This window comes from Neofelis nebulosa, chromosome 5 (genome assembly GCF_028018385.1).
Source record: "Neofelis nebulosa isolate mNeoNeb1 chromosome 5, mNeoNeb1.pri, whole genome shotgun sequence".
Taxonomy (NCBI): domain Eukaryota; kingdom Metazoa; phylum Chordata; class Mammalia; order Carnivora; family Felidae; genus Neofelis; species Neofelis nebulosa.
The window spans coordinates 97,358,895-97,378,064 of record NC_080786.1 but is presented as its reverse complement, the minus strand read 5'-3'; the positions used below and the strand labels follow the sequence as shown (position 1 = coordinate 97,378,064).

At 38.5% G+C, this 19,170-nt stretch overlaps 1 protein-coding gene and 1 long non-coding RNA gene across 6 annotated transcripts in view; one reads left to right on the top strand and one right to left on the bottom strand.

Annotated features, from left to right (window-relative positions):
• LSAMP (limbic system associated membrane protein) overlaps nt 1-19,170 on the bottom strand; it is a 653,847-nt gene that overhangs the window by 14,552 nt on the left and 620,125 nt on the right. For 2 of the 5 annotated variants that reach the window (XM_058731340.1, XM_058731341.1), the window contains exon 7: nt 17,657-17,692. The exons of 1 other annotated variant lie outside the window; for it this stretch is intronic. In XM_058731340.1, coding sequence (XP_058587323.1) covers nt 17,657-17,692 — 36 coding nt within the window. 2 more of the 5 variants (XM_058731342.1, XM_058731344.1) reach the window with 2 other exon arrangements.
• On the top strand, nt 7,432-9,878 carry LOC131512521 (uncharacterized). Its single transcript, XR_009262165.1, has 2 exons — nt 7,432-7,465; nt 9,746-9,878. It is a non-coding gene; the product is annotated as an uncharacterized LOC131512521 (long non-coding RNA).

Here is a 19,170-nt window from a genome sequence, read left to right as displayed (position 1 = left end):
GCATCGCCCAGGCAGTCACTTCAGATTTCTGCTGAAATGACCCAACTCGGGAAGGACTTCTCCCATCACCTTATCAAAATGGTACCCTCCGTCACTTTCCATTCTTTTACCCTGATTTATTAGTGTTATTAACACTTATCCCTACTTGGTATCATTGTATACATTTCCTTATTTGCTTGGTTAGAGTTTATCTCCTCCACTAGAATATATGTTCCATGAACGCAGAAGCAGTGTATGTCTTGTCAATTATTGTCTCCCTGTGCCTGCATTAGAGTCTGACATGCAGTATGTGTGCAATAAATACTTGTTGAATGTGTAAATCTCAGGGTTGGAAGAGCTCATACAAGTCAAATACTTGAATTCCCTTTTGACTATCTTTATCAACTAAACTAGAATACTGTTTGATCTTTAGAAGTAAATATGGAAAATTTCCATAGGATACCACATTGACTCACAGGACCAACTGAATGGTTAATTAGATACAGGAGTCCAAACCATGGCTGTGGGATATGGATTGTCTTCTCTGAAGATCAGGATGTAGCCCTGCACCCCTCAATGACACACTTTCATGAAGGAAGTAAATTGACTGAACTCTGAAGCTAAAGAGAGCCTTTTGAACTGGACATCCATTTACCTCATTTTCCTGCTTAAAACTTTTTCATGCTTTCTTGTGTCTTCCAGGATAAGGACCCACATCCTTAGCATGGCATCTAGGACTCTACCCCTTCATCTCTCCAGCCTCATCGATGTCTGTCATCTCTGGATCCTAGCCCACATGCCTTCCTTCATCCTCCAGGGTATAATGTTTTTTTCTGTTGTAGGGCTGATGGCCCAATGTTATCACTACTAGAAATCCCACTTCTCCTGTAGAATTCATTTATAACTTCCATAGGGAAGGCTTCCTTAGTCCCCTTAGTAAAATTCAGTCCCTTTTTTTATAAGCTCTGCTCTCCTTCATCACACTCATCTCAGTTTTAATTTTAAATACATTTGTCTGAGGTTTTGAGTAATGCTTGTCTTCATCACTGGACTGTGAGTTCCATGGAGCAGGGGCTGTCTCTGCTACTGTCCCTTGTTGTAGTTTAGCCGATGCATGAAGGCACTCTGCATGCACAATGGGCCAAAACAGATTTAGAATTACTGAAATATGAGAAAAATAAATATATGCCAGGCAACCTCCTAACAGAGTCTCTGTTAAAACAACAGAGAGTCTGAGTAGCTAAATTATTACCCGATTTAACACAAAGGGGTCAGAACTTTAGAATTAGGTCTTCACAGTTCCTTGGGGTTCAGTGCAGTCTATTTCCTTCACAGATTTTCCATTTGTTTATCCAAAGGAGGTCATAAGGAGAAGTCCTCAAACAGCATACTGTTTTCTGGTTTTCTTATGATGGCTATAAGAAGGGCACAATTTTCCTAGAGTCTGAGATCTTGAAAGTGTTTGGCTACAATTCAGCATTAGTGAAACTAGTATAAGCCAGGCTGCTCCTAACAGCAAGCTATGTCTACGTGTAAGAACGGCTTTCCTAAACTCATCAGATGTGGGTGGAGGGATCCTAGTGTGAATGTTCTTTTGTATTATGATCGCTGGTGGACCTCCAGATGTACTTCTGAAGATGCTCAAAGCTATTGGCGCCTGTCTTTCTGTCTTTGAAGAGTTAGTCTATTACTTGCACAAGTAATTGAAGTCTTCTGTATGGAAGCCCATACAGAAGGATGTAGAGAGAATTCTGCCCCTCTCCTAGCAGAATCCAGGAACTGTTGTCATTTTTACTCCAGAAGTGAAGCTAGATTTCATCAAGATATTAAGACAGTAGTCTCTACCTGTTGACCACACTGATCATCTGACCACTGATGTTTCAATTGTGTATTAAACATACTGCCACCAATTTTTCTAATATTCTTTGAAATAAATGCTTTGGCTTAAAAATTGTTGAAGAGGCACTGTAGAGAATGTACTTAATATAATGTGAGAAAACTGAGGCCCAGAGAGGCTAATTGGTTACCAAGGCTCACACAGAACAGAGCTGAGACTGAAATCCAGGGCTCCCACTTCTCCAGCCATAACCCTGTCCCTTATTCTACAATTTCCCTCTGGTACTTTTGTGAAGGCAAGGCTATGTAACTATATAGCCTATATAACTCTAGGTTTATCATAGGATATTTACATGACTCACTCCCGACTGGGGACAGTTTGGCTCTGCTCTTGTGCAAAGTGAACTTCCCTTCTTTCTTTGGTCAAGCCTTCTAGTTTCTCATTCTTTAGAATTTGTAAGTATGCTGCAAGGTCATAGAGTGATTGCTTCTTGCCCAAAGAGGCCTAGATCCTTAATGGAGCCATCTTTATATAAAGAACACTTGGTTCCCCCTGCTCTATCCCTGATCCACAGGCCTTCTGGGATAATTCCAAGCAACTGTTCAGGAGCCTGGGTGGGCAGGAAGACCAACAGTCCTGCTCAAGCTAGAAAATATCACTAAACCTCTCTGTGCCTCAGTTTCATTATCTGTAAAATAAATTTAATTAACATGCTCCTTATAAATTTGTGCTATGGGTTAGATAAATTAATTATCATACTGTACTTGGAATGCTGCCAGATACATAGTAAGAGTTATTGTTATCAGATTTGTGGTAAAATCCCTTCTAGGGAGGACTTTCAGTGAAAGTTTGGTGGAAAAGAGAGAAATATATCTTAACAAGTAGGCCATGCCAGTGCAGATTCAAAGAACAACAACAACAAAAGTCTACTGCACCAATACGGATGAACAAAACATTAACAGGTGTTAGCACACTGCAGTGATAGGGAAGCAGAATGACTAGGCAGCGTGTTGGTCTGGAGAACTCCAGCAATATGCCTGGTTAACCAGTCAGTGACTCAGGCCTGGATAAGAGTCTACATGTCCTAAATATTTCTCTTAGGGATCAGAAACTCCCCTACTAATTGAAAAGAGTTATTAAAAGAAGGATTTGAAAACGTTGCTCCAATATTATACTCTATGAAGAAAAGCTCACAAAAAAATCAGATAAAAAATATGCATTTGCTTGAAACACCTTTAAAAAGCAAACCAGCTTAACAATTAAATTTTAGGAAGCACTCCCTATTGCAATAGATAAACTGGTTTGTGAAATGCTAATGATCTTAAGACTTGGAATTCCATTTATCTTTAGGAAAAGAGAACAGAGTGCTTATTCTGTACTATTATTTCTTATTCACTCTCTTCTGTTGGAATAGAACCTTCCTTTTTGAGGAGCAAAACCCTGCACGTTTTGAGCCTGGCACTTTGAAATCCTAGTTGTGTGCTGCCATCTTGTGGTAATATAAAGACATATTCCTATGTTCTGCCTAAAGGCATTGCCTTTGTCCACCAGGTGGCAGTAGTGGGAAAAAATAAAAACTTTATCACTCAGAGCCAGCATGAAAGGTTACATTTCAAAAAGGAGTATTTCTTATTCTTACGGAAGAGAAAAAAATATATTTTTTTTTGTTGTCCTTAACAACTGAAAATGATTCTTCTTTTTGTAGTGCTAAGGTGATTCCAAATTCTTAAGTAAAACTGCCTTGACGGGCATATTATTTCTGTAGGGATTCCCTGGAGACACTCATTAGAATACACTTGAAACCTATGATTTTTATACCTTTCAGGAAAACATCTTACCACACATCGACCCTGCTTTAGCAAATACACTTAACAAGTAAGCATGACAACGCAGGTACAAAGAATAAAATAAAAAGATAAATCTACTGCAGCAATACAATGGACAAAACTTTGGGGGAGTTTAGTACAGAGAAAGTTCTAGAATTCTCTGGAAGCATTATTGCTACATGCTTAGACTTTAGCTCTGGCTGATGGAGTACAAGGAGACCGTGGGGGGAAAGAATTTAATACTAGAGAAGGCAAGTGTTATGACACATTTATTTATGCTCATCCGTCTTTGACTTTTAATTTTCAGATTTTTAAAAAGTTTATTTATTTATTTTGAGAGAAAGAAAGAGAGATCAAGCAGGGGAAGGGCAGAGACGGAGGGAGAGAGAGAATCCCAAGCAGTCTGTGTGCTGTCAGTGCAGAGGCCAACATAGGACTCGAACTCACGTGGGGCTTGAACTCATGAACCCTGAGTTCATGAGCTGAAACCAAGAGTCTGACACTTAACCAACTGAGCCACCCAGATGCCCCTAACTTTACACCTAGCCATGTTAGACAAGCCTGCAACATTGGAAAGAGCCGATTCAGTCTCTCTAATTGGCATAGACCATGTCTTCCTTGTTTACTACTGTAGTCTCAGCTCACTATTTCTCTAGCATGGAGTAGTGTCCAACAGATTTGCTGAATAAATGCCCATGCATAAATGAATGGATAGATGAATGAACAAATGAATGAGTGATTCAATCAATTAATACCTGAAGATCTATCCTAGCTGGGATTCTAGGTAAAGGAAGATTCTATTCTGCTTTAGGAACCATCATGCCCTAGTGGCAAGGCAAAATTATTGCTGAGAATTCAGGCATTTGAAGAGCCAGATGGGGCCAGGAGTTACTTTCATCAGTCCCCAAATTCAGGCAGGTAGAAAAATTTTTGGAGTGTTGAACTTTATTTAAGAGTATCTTCCCAACTAATGAAAATTTAAATCTTGGAAGATAAAAACCCAGGCTTCTTTTTTTGTCCAAAGGCCAGAAGACTTATTCTTACCTCTTACCTTCTCATCTTCCATTATGTGGTAGGATTCATTTATTCATTCTCTCTCTCTCTCTTTTTCCCTTTTTCTCTCCCTTTCTTTCTCTCTCATTCTCTTCAGGAATTGAAGTCAGTGATATGAAGGTGAGAGAGATGTGTCATTGGAAACTCTAGAGTTTATACTTTGGAAAAATCCCTTATTGTCCTAGGTAACGTACAAGTCTGTGTTTATGAACAACTTTGGCATTTTTCCTTCTTTGAGTTCTATCTGGAAGAGAAGATGAGGGTACAACCAATCCATAAAGGGAAGAATTGATTTTCAGTGCTTTGACTCTCTGGACTCTTTTTTTTTTTTTTTTAAATTTTTTTTTCAACGTTTTTTATTTATTTTTGGGACAGAGAGAGACAGAGCATGAACGGGGGAGGGGCAGAGAGAGAGGGAGACACAGAATCGGAAACAGGCTCCAGGCTCCGAGCCATCAGCCCAGAGCCTGACGCGGGGCTCGAACTCACGGACCGCGAGATCGTGACCTGGCTGAAGTCGGACGCTTAACCGACTGCGCCACCCAGGCGCCCCTTGACTCTCTGGACTCTTAACCACTTACCTCGAACCCGCTGCTTCTAAGCACTCATTCATTCCCAGCCATGTGTAGGATATACAGAACTTTGGGAGGTCTATGTTGTTTGTGCGGTTGTTCTAATTCCATGATTACTTGAACATAAATGGCTCACTTTTTAACCTGCCACAGCCATTTGAACAAGGAAACATTCTCTCCTCTGCTGTGCACAACTCTTTGTAGAAGGCCAGTCATCTGATATGCCTTAGGTTTTGAAAATGACATATGAGTTTGAAGATGTAAAATGATTAATTGCCCTCCCCCACCCCTGGTTCCCCACCATTCTGGGCCATCTAGTAAGACTGTATGTTCAGGAGACAGGGAAGGTCCAAATTCAATGGGGATCTTGCCCTCCAGTTGCCTGGAGAAAGTGAGAGAGACATGGGGTTAAAATCCTTAAGGGATTTAATAAAAGAAATGAAGAAGATTCGATGCACTGTCTCATCTTCCTTCACTGATGCTGAACACCTGAAGCATAACATTTATAAGGTTCCTCGATGGGCACTTATGCTTTATGTGCTCTTTTACTTTTTGTCACTGTTTTGAAAAACAAAACCCTTATTATTATAGTGGCTTAAAAGGGGGATGTTTATTAATTCAATTTTCAAATACACTTTCAAGCTTAGACAGTTATTAATTTCTTTCTCGCAGGTTTCTCCACTCAGAGGCTTTAGGCAACAGCAGCATCTACTTGCAAGTATTATTATTATTGGTTTTTTTTGACATAGAAAAAGATATGTCTGTGATTTCTGTTTAGGTTGTTGGAGTTTTTGATTATTTCCCACTTACTGAATTCATGTTGTACAACCCTTCATGCTTAATACCTCTGGAGTGATGTTCTCTGAGAACCACAGCAATGATTCTGGGTGTAGTTCAGGGGGAAAGGCCAAAATAGAGAAACAGGGCTAAACCTCAACCTTAAGGCTATTCCCATTTTTTTAAATTTGTTCATTTTTTAAGTAAGCTCTACACCCAATGTGGGGCTTGAACTCATGATCCTGAGATCAAGAGTCATATACTGTACTGACTGAGCCAGCCAGGCATCCTGATTCCTGTTTTCTTAGTTCATAGGTGGACTATTATCCTAACTACTAAGAGAACATATCAAACTACCTGGAAACTAGGGAGTTTTAGTATGTCATCAGTATTTGAGAAAGGAAGATGGCTTCCCTTAACTAGCTTCAGGTCATGAAAGGAATCCTACACTTTACTTTCAAATACTTGTAAGGGCTTTCCTCTTCACATTTGAACAGAAATGGACCTCACATGTTTCGTGCTATTTAGGAGTGAGTCGGAGCCCTAAATGTTTGAGCAGAATATTTGCCACCCTGGACATAGGGTAATAACTCCTTGTTAAATGAATACGTAAACGCAAACCAAATTAAGGCTGATGTAATTTCTAATTGTATAATGTGAATAAAATATTTGAGAGTCATTTTTTATTCTCATCAATTAGTGAACAATTCTCTATAACCAAATGTTCTACAGTAAAGAGGATCAGAAAAATTTTTTAAAGGTTATTACATTAAAAAAGACAAATTTATAAAAGGGGAATATTACTACACCAATTTAGAGAGAGAATTGGTAAGCGCTCCCATATCTGAAAGGGGGGGGCTATTACTGGAAATCCTGGAGGTGACACAAAGGAAATTTCTTATAGGATGAGTCAGGGTGGACTTGGATCTGGAAGAGATGTGAGTGAGCTGGCAGCTGTGGAGACAGCCCTGGCCCTGGGCAGGAGGGCTGGTCCTGAGCCTGCCCACGCTGTGAGCTTGAGCAAGTCAAGAAACACACTCAGCCTCAGAAAGGGCAGAAAACAGAGAATGGCCTAGGTGTTTTAACTTAAACATATTATAGTCTACTGACAGCTCACACCTCAGATGAAACATTTGTCTGTATCATATTAATGATATTATCTCTGAGGAGAGAGATATATGTGATCTTTATTTTCTTCTCTATAGTTTCATATATTTTCAAAACCTTCCATAATGAGAATGCATAACACTTATTATCAGAATAGAAAATTATTTATAAAAACAAAGAATTGCATGAAAAGAGAAACCTCGAAATCTGGGGAAAAGACAATAATAGTTGGCTTTGGGTTGACATAACAAGGAGATTGAATTCTTTTTCTCTTTTTTAGTTGGCTGGCATCATAGAGCAAAACCAAACAGAAGGTAAGATAGGTAATGTCTAATTTCTATAAGGAATATAGTCTTAACAACATGAAATGACAAGGCAATAAAAAATGCTTTTATGGGTTTATGAGGTCCTTCTGACTGTAGGCTTGATATAATTGCTCTGTAGAGTAGTATACGTGCGCGATTTGACTCTAACTGCTATGGACCCTGCTCAATGGCAATATGGATTGTTATAGAAAGTGCAGATTGGCCAAGCATTCCCACCACAAAGAGAGGGCTTCATTAAGTCTGTTATAGCAAGTCAGCTTTCTCAAATCCTACAGGTTTCTTATATAGCCTGAGAAATTTAAATTTTAATAATCAATGAATTAAAATGTTAGAGAATGCCCAAGGGTCTAAGTTTAATAAAGGGGTTTCCCAGGGCCACTCCACCTAAAAAACATATGAGATTAAAAAACTCCACAAGTAAATGTATTTGAATCAGCTGTCAGTAACGTATTGGGGCCAGACAGGCAGCTTCTGCCTTCTAGAAGAAACAACTGCTTCTGCCCTTGTATCTAGAATGCACCTGTTGTACCTGTGGGTACAATTCTGGCCTTTTGCCCTTGTTAGAATTTAAAGACCAGTCATCTCATTTAATAAAGAACTACCTCCCAACCCCAAATCTGCTTAGTTGTTGGTACAAAATAGATTATATTTTCCATGTTTAAAAACATACGTTTTATGTATATTTTAAAGCCTTTTGTGCCTTCATTTATTTGACTTGCTAAAAAGGGTTAAAAGCACAGGTTTGTGTAGGTCTCTAGAGATTGTCATTCTTTCTGGTTTTCTTCCTCTCTTTTCATTTCCCAGACCTAAATTGTGAACTGCAGATCCATTTTAGAATACATTTTAGATTTAAATTCTAAGATTCAAGACTGTCTTTAATCCATGTAATGTGTGTTTTCATTTTGTATGTTTCAAAATAAAAAAAAAACATTCAAATACCATAAAACAAAGTAACTGGCCTGCAGAATTGAATGTTGAGATAACAAATGAATTTGTGAGGTTTTGGGGACCAAAGCTCTTGGAACTAAGATAAGGGATTAAAGAACGTGGTACGCTCTGGACCTATATCCCTTGGACCTGTGTCTACGGCACTAAGCATCACAGTTCAGGACTTGGTAAAGGCAGTCGTGCTTTGGACCTTTGCCAAGTGACTTTATTACTCACAGTGCCAGGATGCCTCAGTGATTCATACTCCTGCTGCGTCACTGGCTCCAAATATAACATCACCACCAGGTTCTGGAGCAGATCCTTGAAAATATTGATGGCCCCTTACAACCTGACCCTTCCTACAACTAAAATTGAAATTCACCATCAAACCTCCCTGTTGAGAGGCTCAAAGTTTTCCCTAGATGTTCTGCCAAATAGGCTCTCAGTATTTTTTTTTCCCAAAAACCTCACCCAGCACAGTGCTACCTACCATACAGACAGTATACAGTATTGGTACATGTCTGTACAAATAAGCCAACAGATATTTCTTGTCTCCAAAGTATAACAGAGGTATAAATGCAAATTCCCTTGCCTTTAAACCCCACTGGTTTGTCACATGTCTTTTCTTTTTAAAACAGGCCAGATGCAAATGAGAAGGAATAAGAAACTATTAGGGAAACGTCATTTTTCAGATTTTAAGAATTAATTAGACTTAATATTGTTTAACTCTCTCCGGATTCTAAACTTTTGTATGTACTGGAATGTTTGCTCCTCTCTTTCCTCATTTCTGCCTTTTAAACTTCATTTTCACCTGGAAGCCTTCTCTGACCAGTCCAGGCTCCCTTTTCTGTGCTCTATACAGGTATACAGGTATCCTAAACTTAGTAACCTTTCTTATGATTGCTTAACTCCTCATCCACTGTCCCATCTGGTCTGTAAGCTCTGTTAGTGCAGAGGCTGTGTCCTGCTTATTTTCCACAGTCATTCTCAAGACCAAGCTCAGAGTTTGCCCTAGTACTAGGGTAGGTTTTTTGCTTTGTTTTGTGTGAATGAATGGTGTGGTCCACATATTGTCCATTGTCAGATAAGCTGGGCCAGAAATTACTTGCACTGGCCATCAAGAATGAAGTCTCTTTCTTGTGTTCCTAATGGTTAGAAATCTCAAGAAAAAGAAAACATGAACTCTAAAAGAAACCGTAAAAAGCACAAGAAAGTGGAGAGTACATCCAAGTGGAGAACAACAAGTCACACTATTAATTGAATGACTTAGGATGGGAGGGTTGATACTCTAAGGGAAGACCAACCTCCAATGAGTGAGATTGTTCTGTTTTTTTCTTTTAGCACTGCAACACTGAGCACCTTTCAACGATGAACTTACCTGTGTTCTGGAGCTCCGGCGAGGAAAACAGAACACATCTCCCAAGTTATTTTCTAACTTGCAGTTCAACAAAGAGAACTGCAAGCTACTGCTTGATTTTTCTTTCTTTCTCTCTTTTTCTTTCTTTTTTTCTCTTTATTTTTATAGTTGTTTCTGTGCTCCAAACATCCCTTGCTTCCAAGTCATACAAACTCCACACACATAATCGAGAAAAACACTTTAGAATGGCCAAGCAACTTTCCGACAGAGAACATGGCTGGGAAGGCCTGGTGCTGTGTGGCCGAAAGAGGACTGAATGGTACACAGGATGGACAGTTAACCAGGACACAGCTATTTCATTTTTTTTTTAAACCACAGGATGCTACTCTTGCCCCAAACAATGTCTCTTAGGCAGTTAAAAAAGTCCCACTGGAACTGCAAAGTTTGGAAGGTGAGTGGTTAATTTAGAACCATTGTTACAAGTGTAGGGCAGAGAAAATAGAATGGACTGACAGCTGTGATATATAGTAAAGATACTCTGTTAGTGGTAATGCCTAGGTGTTAAAACATACATATGTGTTACAGAGATGTGGGAAGCATTTTCTTTTACAATCAGCATGGTAATAAGCAAAACAGTGCCATAAACTATGGTGGTGCTGGGCTCCCCAGGGTCCAATTAGGAAGCATGATAAATGACTTGTAAAGTCTCTCCCCCCCACTGATTTGTGGTGGATATAAGCTGACAATTCTCAGTGGAGTCCTAGTGAGTGGTCTGCCTACTCCCATCATACATCTGGGTACATAGGAACACCTTAAATTGGAATTCCAAACTCATTATGTCATGCTGTGTTCTTACTTGGCAGGTGTGTTTCCTCACAGCAGTAGACAAGGGGAGATATAAGGTGGGACCACTTAAGCTGATTTTTTCCCCCTGACTGAGGTGCTTGTTTAATTTAATACCTAAAAATGACTTGTGATGATGAAAGACCACTGTGAGGAAAGAGTGACTATATACAGGAAGTTGTTACTAAGGTTAATTTGTATCTTGCCTCTTCAGAAGTAGATGCATCCTCCAGATAGATGAGATAATGGCTTTGGTTGCATGGCTGCTAACCAGTGTTTACAAGTGAATGCTAATACTATCAAAACATTTTCTTTGGTTTTATTTGAAGGATGTCAAAGAAAAAGTATATATGTAAAGTGAGGTGACTATGGTATAAAATATAGAGAGAAAGAAAACCACGAAATACAGGTAGCAGGAATACAAATTTCAGGTAAAGAAGAATGAAAGAGCCAAGGACCAGACAAAAATTCATGTTTATACTTTGGGGGGCTATCACAGGACACTTGTCAGGAGCTGAGACTCTATTGATGATTGAACTCCAGAAGGAGTATGTATTCTTTCTTTTTAAGCAGTGCCACTTCTTCCTTCAAGGACTCTTGCTCCATATAATGTCTCTGAACCTAGAGCAGAGCTCCCAGGGCAAGAACCTTCTTCCTGGCTACACCCAGAAATGCTCCTCACAACACAATGCTACCCTCCTGCTAAATGGCACACTGATGCAGACGCCAGGGCATGCTCTGTTGGGGATGCACTCTAAAGACCAGGGAGACCTGCATCAGCATTTTCTGTCCATTCCAGATCCTGGTCTTCTCACCCTTTGGGGCATCATGCCAACATTTTCCGCTGCAAATCTCACTGAGCTCTTCTCAGGGAGCTTTATTCCTTTTAATTAAAAAGACAAGACTGTCAATTACTTAAACTTAATCCCCAAATGTAATTGTTACTTTGAAAGATTTTTTCCCCCATAAAGCTCATAGAAGAGAAATATTTCCATCAAATTAAAATTTAGTGGGAGCTGGGATTTTCAAAAAAAAATTTTCATCTTCAAATCCCTGCTGGCTCTAGAAATCTACATAGCACAGCAAAGCCTAAGTACAGGAAGATCACCAGGCAAGGCTGACTGGTGTAGGCAGAAACAGACTAGGGAAGTAGGAAAAAGCATTAGAAAAGAGTCCCAGCACTAAAATTTCTCCTACCTTTAAACTGACGCCGTAGGATTTTTAGCCATTTAGCTTGAAGCTAAATGTAAATTCTGAGACAGGTAACACTTCCAAGCCACCGTTGGACATTTAAATAATAGTGTGAATACATTTCAGGTTTATTCTCGCTGGCAAATTTTAACAGGGAGAGAACCAGTATTGTTTAGGAATCAGAACAGAAGCAAGAACGCAGAGCTGAGAAGAATAAGGCACCGAAATGGATTCGACAAAGAGAAGCGCCTGGTACAGCTGGGTCTGAATCACTGGGTTGGCAAGAGAAGTACTGATTCTAGGTGAGGTTTCAGCACAGCTATCCCACTTGGTTCCCAGCCACTGAAGAAAATCAGCCTGTTGCTTCCAGTAAGGGAATCAGACATGGTCATCAGGTATTAGTGTCAGTTCTTAATTATCTTCGTGTGTATTAGTCAGGACCCATGATTTTGCTGTAAACTTGTGTTACCCCTTATCAAGTACTATCAGTAACAGCAAGGCCTTTTCCCCACCAGCTAATGGGAAAGGAGAGATGTATGAGATGTATTTAAAAATTAAAACCCTCCTTGGGACATGCTTGACATTTTTTTTTTTTTAATTTTTTTTCAACGTTTTTTATTTATTTTTGGGACAGAGAGAGACAGAGCATGAACGGGGGAGGGGCAGAGAGAGAGGGAGACACAGAATCGGAAACAGGCTTCAGGCTCCGAGCCATCAGCCCAGAGCCTGACGCGGGCTCGAACTCATGGACCGCGAGATCGTGACCTGGCTGAAGTCAGATGCTTAACCGACTGCGCCACCCAGGCGCCCCCATGCTTGACATTTTTTACCAGAAAAAAGGATAGGTTCTTTAGAGTGATGACTTTGGATCAGTCTGACAGGTGGTAACATGCATGATGGGCGCTCACTGAAAGTTTAAGAGTGTGTGTGTGTGTGTGTGTGCGCGTGTGTGTGCACGCATGTGTGTCAGACAATAGAGAACCGTGCAGTGTGAAGCTTCTCTAAGTGTACTATGATATTGGTGAAAAATAATAATGTTTGTTATTTGGCCTTGGGTTACTTCCATATTTAAACTTGTTAGCAGTGGGCATTTCAGAAATCTCTAGAATTTGTAATATGTCAAACTGTAATGAAGCCACAATGAACTTGTAGCTAGCTAATATCCAGGCAATCTGATACAAGTATGTCTTTAAATATAGTACTTCTAGAAATTATAAGAAGTATGTGCATCTGAGTATGATTATTTTAAATTCAATATGCTTGCTTTCTGGGAACTTGAAGCTCTCCTTTATTTATTATTTAAAAAACCACTCTGAGCTTGTAGGCATGAAAGATATAATTTCTTTCCCATTTCACAGTTGGAAAAACTGAATTAAAGAGAACAATGCTAGTAATTATCCATGATTAATAGAGGTGTGTATGTAAATCAGCCTGAATAAGTGTGTGAAATTAGATGTGCTGATGCCAGATAGCTCTGCTCATGTTTTTTAAAGATGAATGCTTTCATATAAATCTCTGTGTGAGTTGGGCATACATCTCTGTGTTGAGTATATCTCGAAATAGACTTTGTAAAAGTGTATGGATATTAAGGTAACAGCATTATGTATTACAACCATTATAATACATATTATAATACATATAATTATTCATATAATTATAATACATGTATTATAATACATAAAATAAACTAGATGAGTGTTTAAAATTCATTAGACAGATACATACCTAATGAACACAAATGCATACATAGTGGTTATTTATAATGTACTATAGATTTATATATGTGCCTGGATGCTGTGAGGCATAGACTGGAATTTGGGTGTACTTTGATGATTAAAAATTCCGGGAGATGGTGCATGTTAGTTTTTTAGGATTGTGGGGATTAATTGAGTTAATACATGCCACAGCCTTCAGAACTCTATCGGTATATGAGAAGCCCACTTTCTATGTTAGTTGTTGTTATTATTATTATTATTACTAGAGATGAAACTGCTATTATAATGAAGAGCTAAAAAGAGACATTTCTCATTGATACCTGGGATAATATCCCACAGAAGATACATAAAGCTATAGGGATTGTCCAGTTATCTTTATAGCATGGTGTGGTTTTAGGATTTTTCTCCCAGTTTTCCTTCCATCCCAGTGGCATCTGATCTTGAGAACCCATTTCTGGGAGTGCCAGGTGAGGGCAGGTATGTCGCCTCCTCCTACTGGAGATGGAATCTGGCTGTTCTGATGCCAGGCCTGCCCAGAACAACACCAGTTGCCCTTCGGGAGAAAACATGCCAGGTGGACTTCAGATTTCTGCAAGCCTGGTTTGTTTGTGGGTTGGATTTTAATTTTTTTTTAAACTTTAATTTTGGGGGGTTTTGTTTTGTTTTCTGAGAAAGCTTTAGACAGCTGTATTAATCATGCAAACCCAGCCATGTGCAATGTGTTTTATCAATGGAAAAACAGGAACTGAATGGCAAGCAGCTGTGAACAAACCCAGTGCAAAGCCTGAACCTGGAAGATAATCTTGACATTTCCCAAACCCGCTAGCCACACGGGGTTAGTGAATGGAAAGGCTGTTCACTTGGGATAAATAATCAGATGGGAGGCAAGCAAGTGAGACACATTCCAGGGTTATTAATTTTTTTTTAAAGTACCAGTGATGGAAGAAGGAGGGGCTGATTGAGCCCAGAGAGTCCCACACTCAAGGGGATTCCTCACTTGAGGGTGATAAAAGTAAAACAATGGTAGTTTGTCCTTGTCCTTTTTCTTCTTGTACTTCACTTTAACTTTCGGAAGCTGGTTTTGTCACTTTATTTTGAAACTGCAGTCCTTCTAAGTGTGAGGGCATCTCTAGGTGAGCTTCCATCTTGAGAGGTTATGCACAAGAAAGCTTATGGGGAGGAGACGAGCAGTATTATCATTTCCCAGTATTCAGAATCCTCAGGAAATGATCTGAGCCTAACAAAGTGAGAAAAGTTCCCTCAGACATTTAGAGCCGACTCTTCCCTCATTTTACAATTCAGTGGATTTTCTGCAGTGATATAGTCAGGAGTAGTTATGCAAATATATGCAATTCAGGACTCATTTCAGAATAAATAAACCTAAATTAAAATTAATGGGAAAAAACACCTATCAGAAACAGATCAAGGATGGAACACTTATTTATTTATATATATCTTCTAAATTAAGAAGCAGGGAAGCACACTGATTTTTTTGTTTTGTTTTGTTTGTGGCAGAATAGGAAAGGACATTTGAAAATTCCTGATTGGCCACAGACAATACAAATTATCCTTTGGTGTAATTCCAGTATTATTATTATCACTGCAGAAAATCAAGCAATATGATGAAGGAAACCCAAGAGAAATACATTTGATTTATTGAGCCTTGTTTTTGTTTAATCACAGCTTGAAGGGGTTTAGGACTGCATTCCTGCTGCGACTCTGATGTTTATCCCCCGTCAGCTTGATGAGCCATGTAGAGTGGGGGTGGGGGAGACCCTCCAATGAAAAACATTAACAACGAAGCAGCTAAAATTAAACATGTATTTCTGTTATCGGAAAATAGGAGAGAAAGTTCTCTTTTTTTGTGATGGGCGGACAAAAAAGGACCTTTGGAACTTTCTCATATTTTCAAAACCCCTGAAGGAAACTGATTGGTTTCATATCCTTCTGGCCATTTGTATCAACAAACTGCTAATAGATACATTAACACTTTAGGGCTGAAATGTAGGATTGTACCTAGATGATGACAATATACAGTATTTAATTAAACAAAGGTATTTTGTGTTATAGATATGACCAACCTGAGGTAGGTAGGCTTTTCATAGATATTTTGGTACTTAAGTGGCACTATAAAAAAGAGTTAAGGATCCTATACATCAATATTTTTTTTCCCATGGGATACTGCATTTCACATGGGTTGCCATCTTGCCTGGGCAGAAGAGGAGAAAAGGGGCTGATTTCTACAAGTTAAAGCCCTTGTAAGAGACAGGGAACTTAAAGGGCATTATCTTTCCATACCCACCTCACACATCAGCTATCCCAAGTCTCGATGAACAGCTTTTCAATTTCTACCAGCAGAAGCCCAAAGTATTAGTAGTAAAATAAACTATATTCTCTAGAACTATTGGATCTAAAGAAGCTATCTATTGTCTATCTACAACGTAAAATCAAACTAGGGTCATTCTCCAATCAACAGTTCAGTTTGTGGGAAAATATCAAGTTCAACTTGCTTCATTCCTGGCCCAAACTGTTTTTCAATATCCAACAGCTGTCTTTTGTGAATCGTGTCTGACTTTCATTTTGTTCCATGTTATATACATCATAAAGCATGATCAGATAAAATATTTGAGTCTGTGGCTGCAGAACCGCTCCTAGAGAGGATACCTAGAGGCTTAGTGACAGTTTACAAAGCTCATCTTGGATGTAGCATGACCTCTTTGAAGATATTATCCATTGGGACAAATGTGTATGTATGTGTTTGTCACATCAAGATATTTGCAAGATGTCAACATGATAAAATGGTGTCAGTCTCTGCAGCAACACTCGAAGATAAATGTCTTAAAATAATTGTGTCATGTCAGGAATTCAAAATGGGATATTTTCCATGAACACTAAGTTTCATGTCAAGTCTAAAAAACAGGCACATTTTAAGTCTTATCTTTAGTAGTTGGGATAAGAAACAGATTTCATTAATGTTTTAAGGAAGGATTTTATTCAACAGAGTTCTTCTATAAATAGTCTGGACCCTTCTTAAAATTTAAGAGCAACTTTTTTATTAAGCTGTCTAGTTGATCCTTGAAACCCTGCAATTCTCATTGCAAATATAATTAAAATAAGTTTGCATATATGTGAATACATACATATGCAAAACATAACATTATTGACACTCTGAATATCCTCACCCAATTTTGGCCTAATTTTTAGTTTGGATGAGTGTTAATGAAACATGATCTGTCTTCAAACTTATAAAACAGCAGCTTTCTACCTTTAATTCTGAGCACATTTCTTTTATAGTGTATACAATAATCTTGTTTAATTGGATTTATTTTTTCCACACGAGGCCCCGCATGGCCTACTTTCCATTTTTTCTCAGGTCTTTGAGTGTTATTTGCAAATCACTTTTCTGGAATTTAATTTCAATGGTAGGTTGGTTTCATTTCAGATTTTTTTGTATTGTTTTAATTTTATTTGCCAATTTGCCTTTAAATAGCCTTAAGCTAGAAGGCTGGGGCTGCAACTTGCATCTAAATGTGATGTAGGAGGCAAAATTTAATTTGGGTGTGGAGAAAGTTTTATGAAAAGGAATACAGAATGACTACCTTATTTTTTCATTTGTGCTTTCTAAAATAGTTATGTTTAAAAGGAAAAGTCCCCGCACTGGCCACAATTTTAAGAAAAGTTAATGTCCTTGTAATCTGGTTGAGTTCAAACTTTGGCAGTAGTAGATAAATTCATTTTTTAAGTAATACCAATGACTTGAGATTCGGATTGTATAAGCCTCTAAATGTGTGGGTGGTCAGTTAGAGGATTCATATTTTTATGAGCTACAGAACTTAACTGGCTGTGTTCCAAATATGTGAGTTCATAGTTACCTGTAATACATATTAATTGAAGAGAGAATTGCTTTCTGAGCTTAGCATCTCCCTAGCTACTCACCTACTTAAGTCAGATAAAGAATCTGTTACATGTCTATCAACTGGCATGGGGACAATTGATCAACTTTCTTTTGAAGGTTTAAAGAAAAAAAAAAAGGTTTCTATTGTATGTGAATGTTGTGAATATGTATCCCCCTTTGTGTGTTTTGCACATTATGGATGATGGAGAATGACCCAGCAACAGAACTACAGTCATAAAAATCATACTGACCTTGAATGGGATGGGGGATTGTGGGTGAAACACGCTCTAAAGGGGAAAAAATAGTAAGCATCATGGAGAGTTTATAGAGATTTATCATGGAGTTTATAGAGATCTATCTGTATATTTATATCTTACTCATGCTTAGCTACTCAGATAACTATAGAGCAGATAAATTTCCATGCCTATAGGATAGTATCTCCTATAAAGCATTTGTCTGTTCTTCCTGCCAACACTAAATTATCAGAAAGTTATTGCTAAAATTTTAAATCCAAAGCTTTAAAAAAATTAGAGTAGGAAACGACATCTTACTGTGGTAACCCTACAAACAGGATCCTACCCTACACTGAAAAAAAACTCACTACCAAAATTACAATTTTTCTGGAGGGCTGGGTTGAAGGTATTTAAATTAGCAGTGATCACAGTCAGTCATGCATCTTCACGTCCTGGTTCTGGTCTCTTTAACTCAGGACAGATGGACCCATGATAGCTAAGAACTCCTTTCCTCTCCCTAAGCCCTACAGCTCATATCAGCTTTAGCCAAGTATGTGGAAAATTTATTTGGGAAATACTAATTCAACTTTTCCCTCAGGTTTTTATTTCCACACTTCTAATACCAGTGCACAAGTAATGCCAAGGAAATAAGCAAATTGGCATGGTATTATTTCATTCTGTCTTTTCTTTAATACCACTCTCTTGCAATAATACAATCTCACCTGAAATTTGATCAACCAATCAAATTTACTTGATGATACATCCCGTGGAGTAAGAAAAGTGTTCTTTTGGACACATAGGTTTGAGCTTATGTGTCCCTCACAGTCCCATCCCCAAGCTGCTGATCATAAGTTGAATGTGCTGACAGAGCTCAGGCTTTAGGCATCCTGTATTTGTCTTATCAAAACCCCAGGTTTAACTCTAAATCCTCCTCTCAGGCTCTTTCAGAAAGGTAGAATGGTGTATTAGGACTAGGATGCATTACTACTGCCCCTAAACCCTATAATGCAACATAATTAGCACACACTTTACATTCCTCCTAGCCATTTGGTTAAATAAAGACTAATGATAAATTGAAGTAAACAAAAACCAAAACCATAAAGAGAAAAGCATATGTGCATATTCAAACTTGACCTGACTGCCATCTTGTACCATATGTCTAGAAAGAGTAGATTTTGCCTGGAATTTGGACACGCAATACATCTGGATGCCAAGAAAACCCTGACTCCCTGTAGAGTGAGCCTTTCTCTAGCTTGCCTGAAAGTTGTAACTTAAATGCCAAAGTTTGCTAAGTGCATTAAGATAGAACAGGTCAATAGTAGCGCGGCAAACAACTGTGCCTTAGTTACACAAGTGTCAAGTAGAAAAATGGTTTAAACCTCCACTGGTTATTTGGTATTAAGTTTTCAGCTTTGAAATTAAATAGCTAAACTGCTTTCCGCATTTATGTAGCAGTTGGAGACTACTGTCCCATACTATACTCTATCCACTGTACTTTATTTTTTATTATCACTATTATTATTCAGACTGTT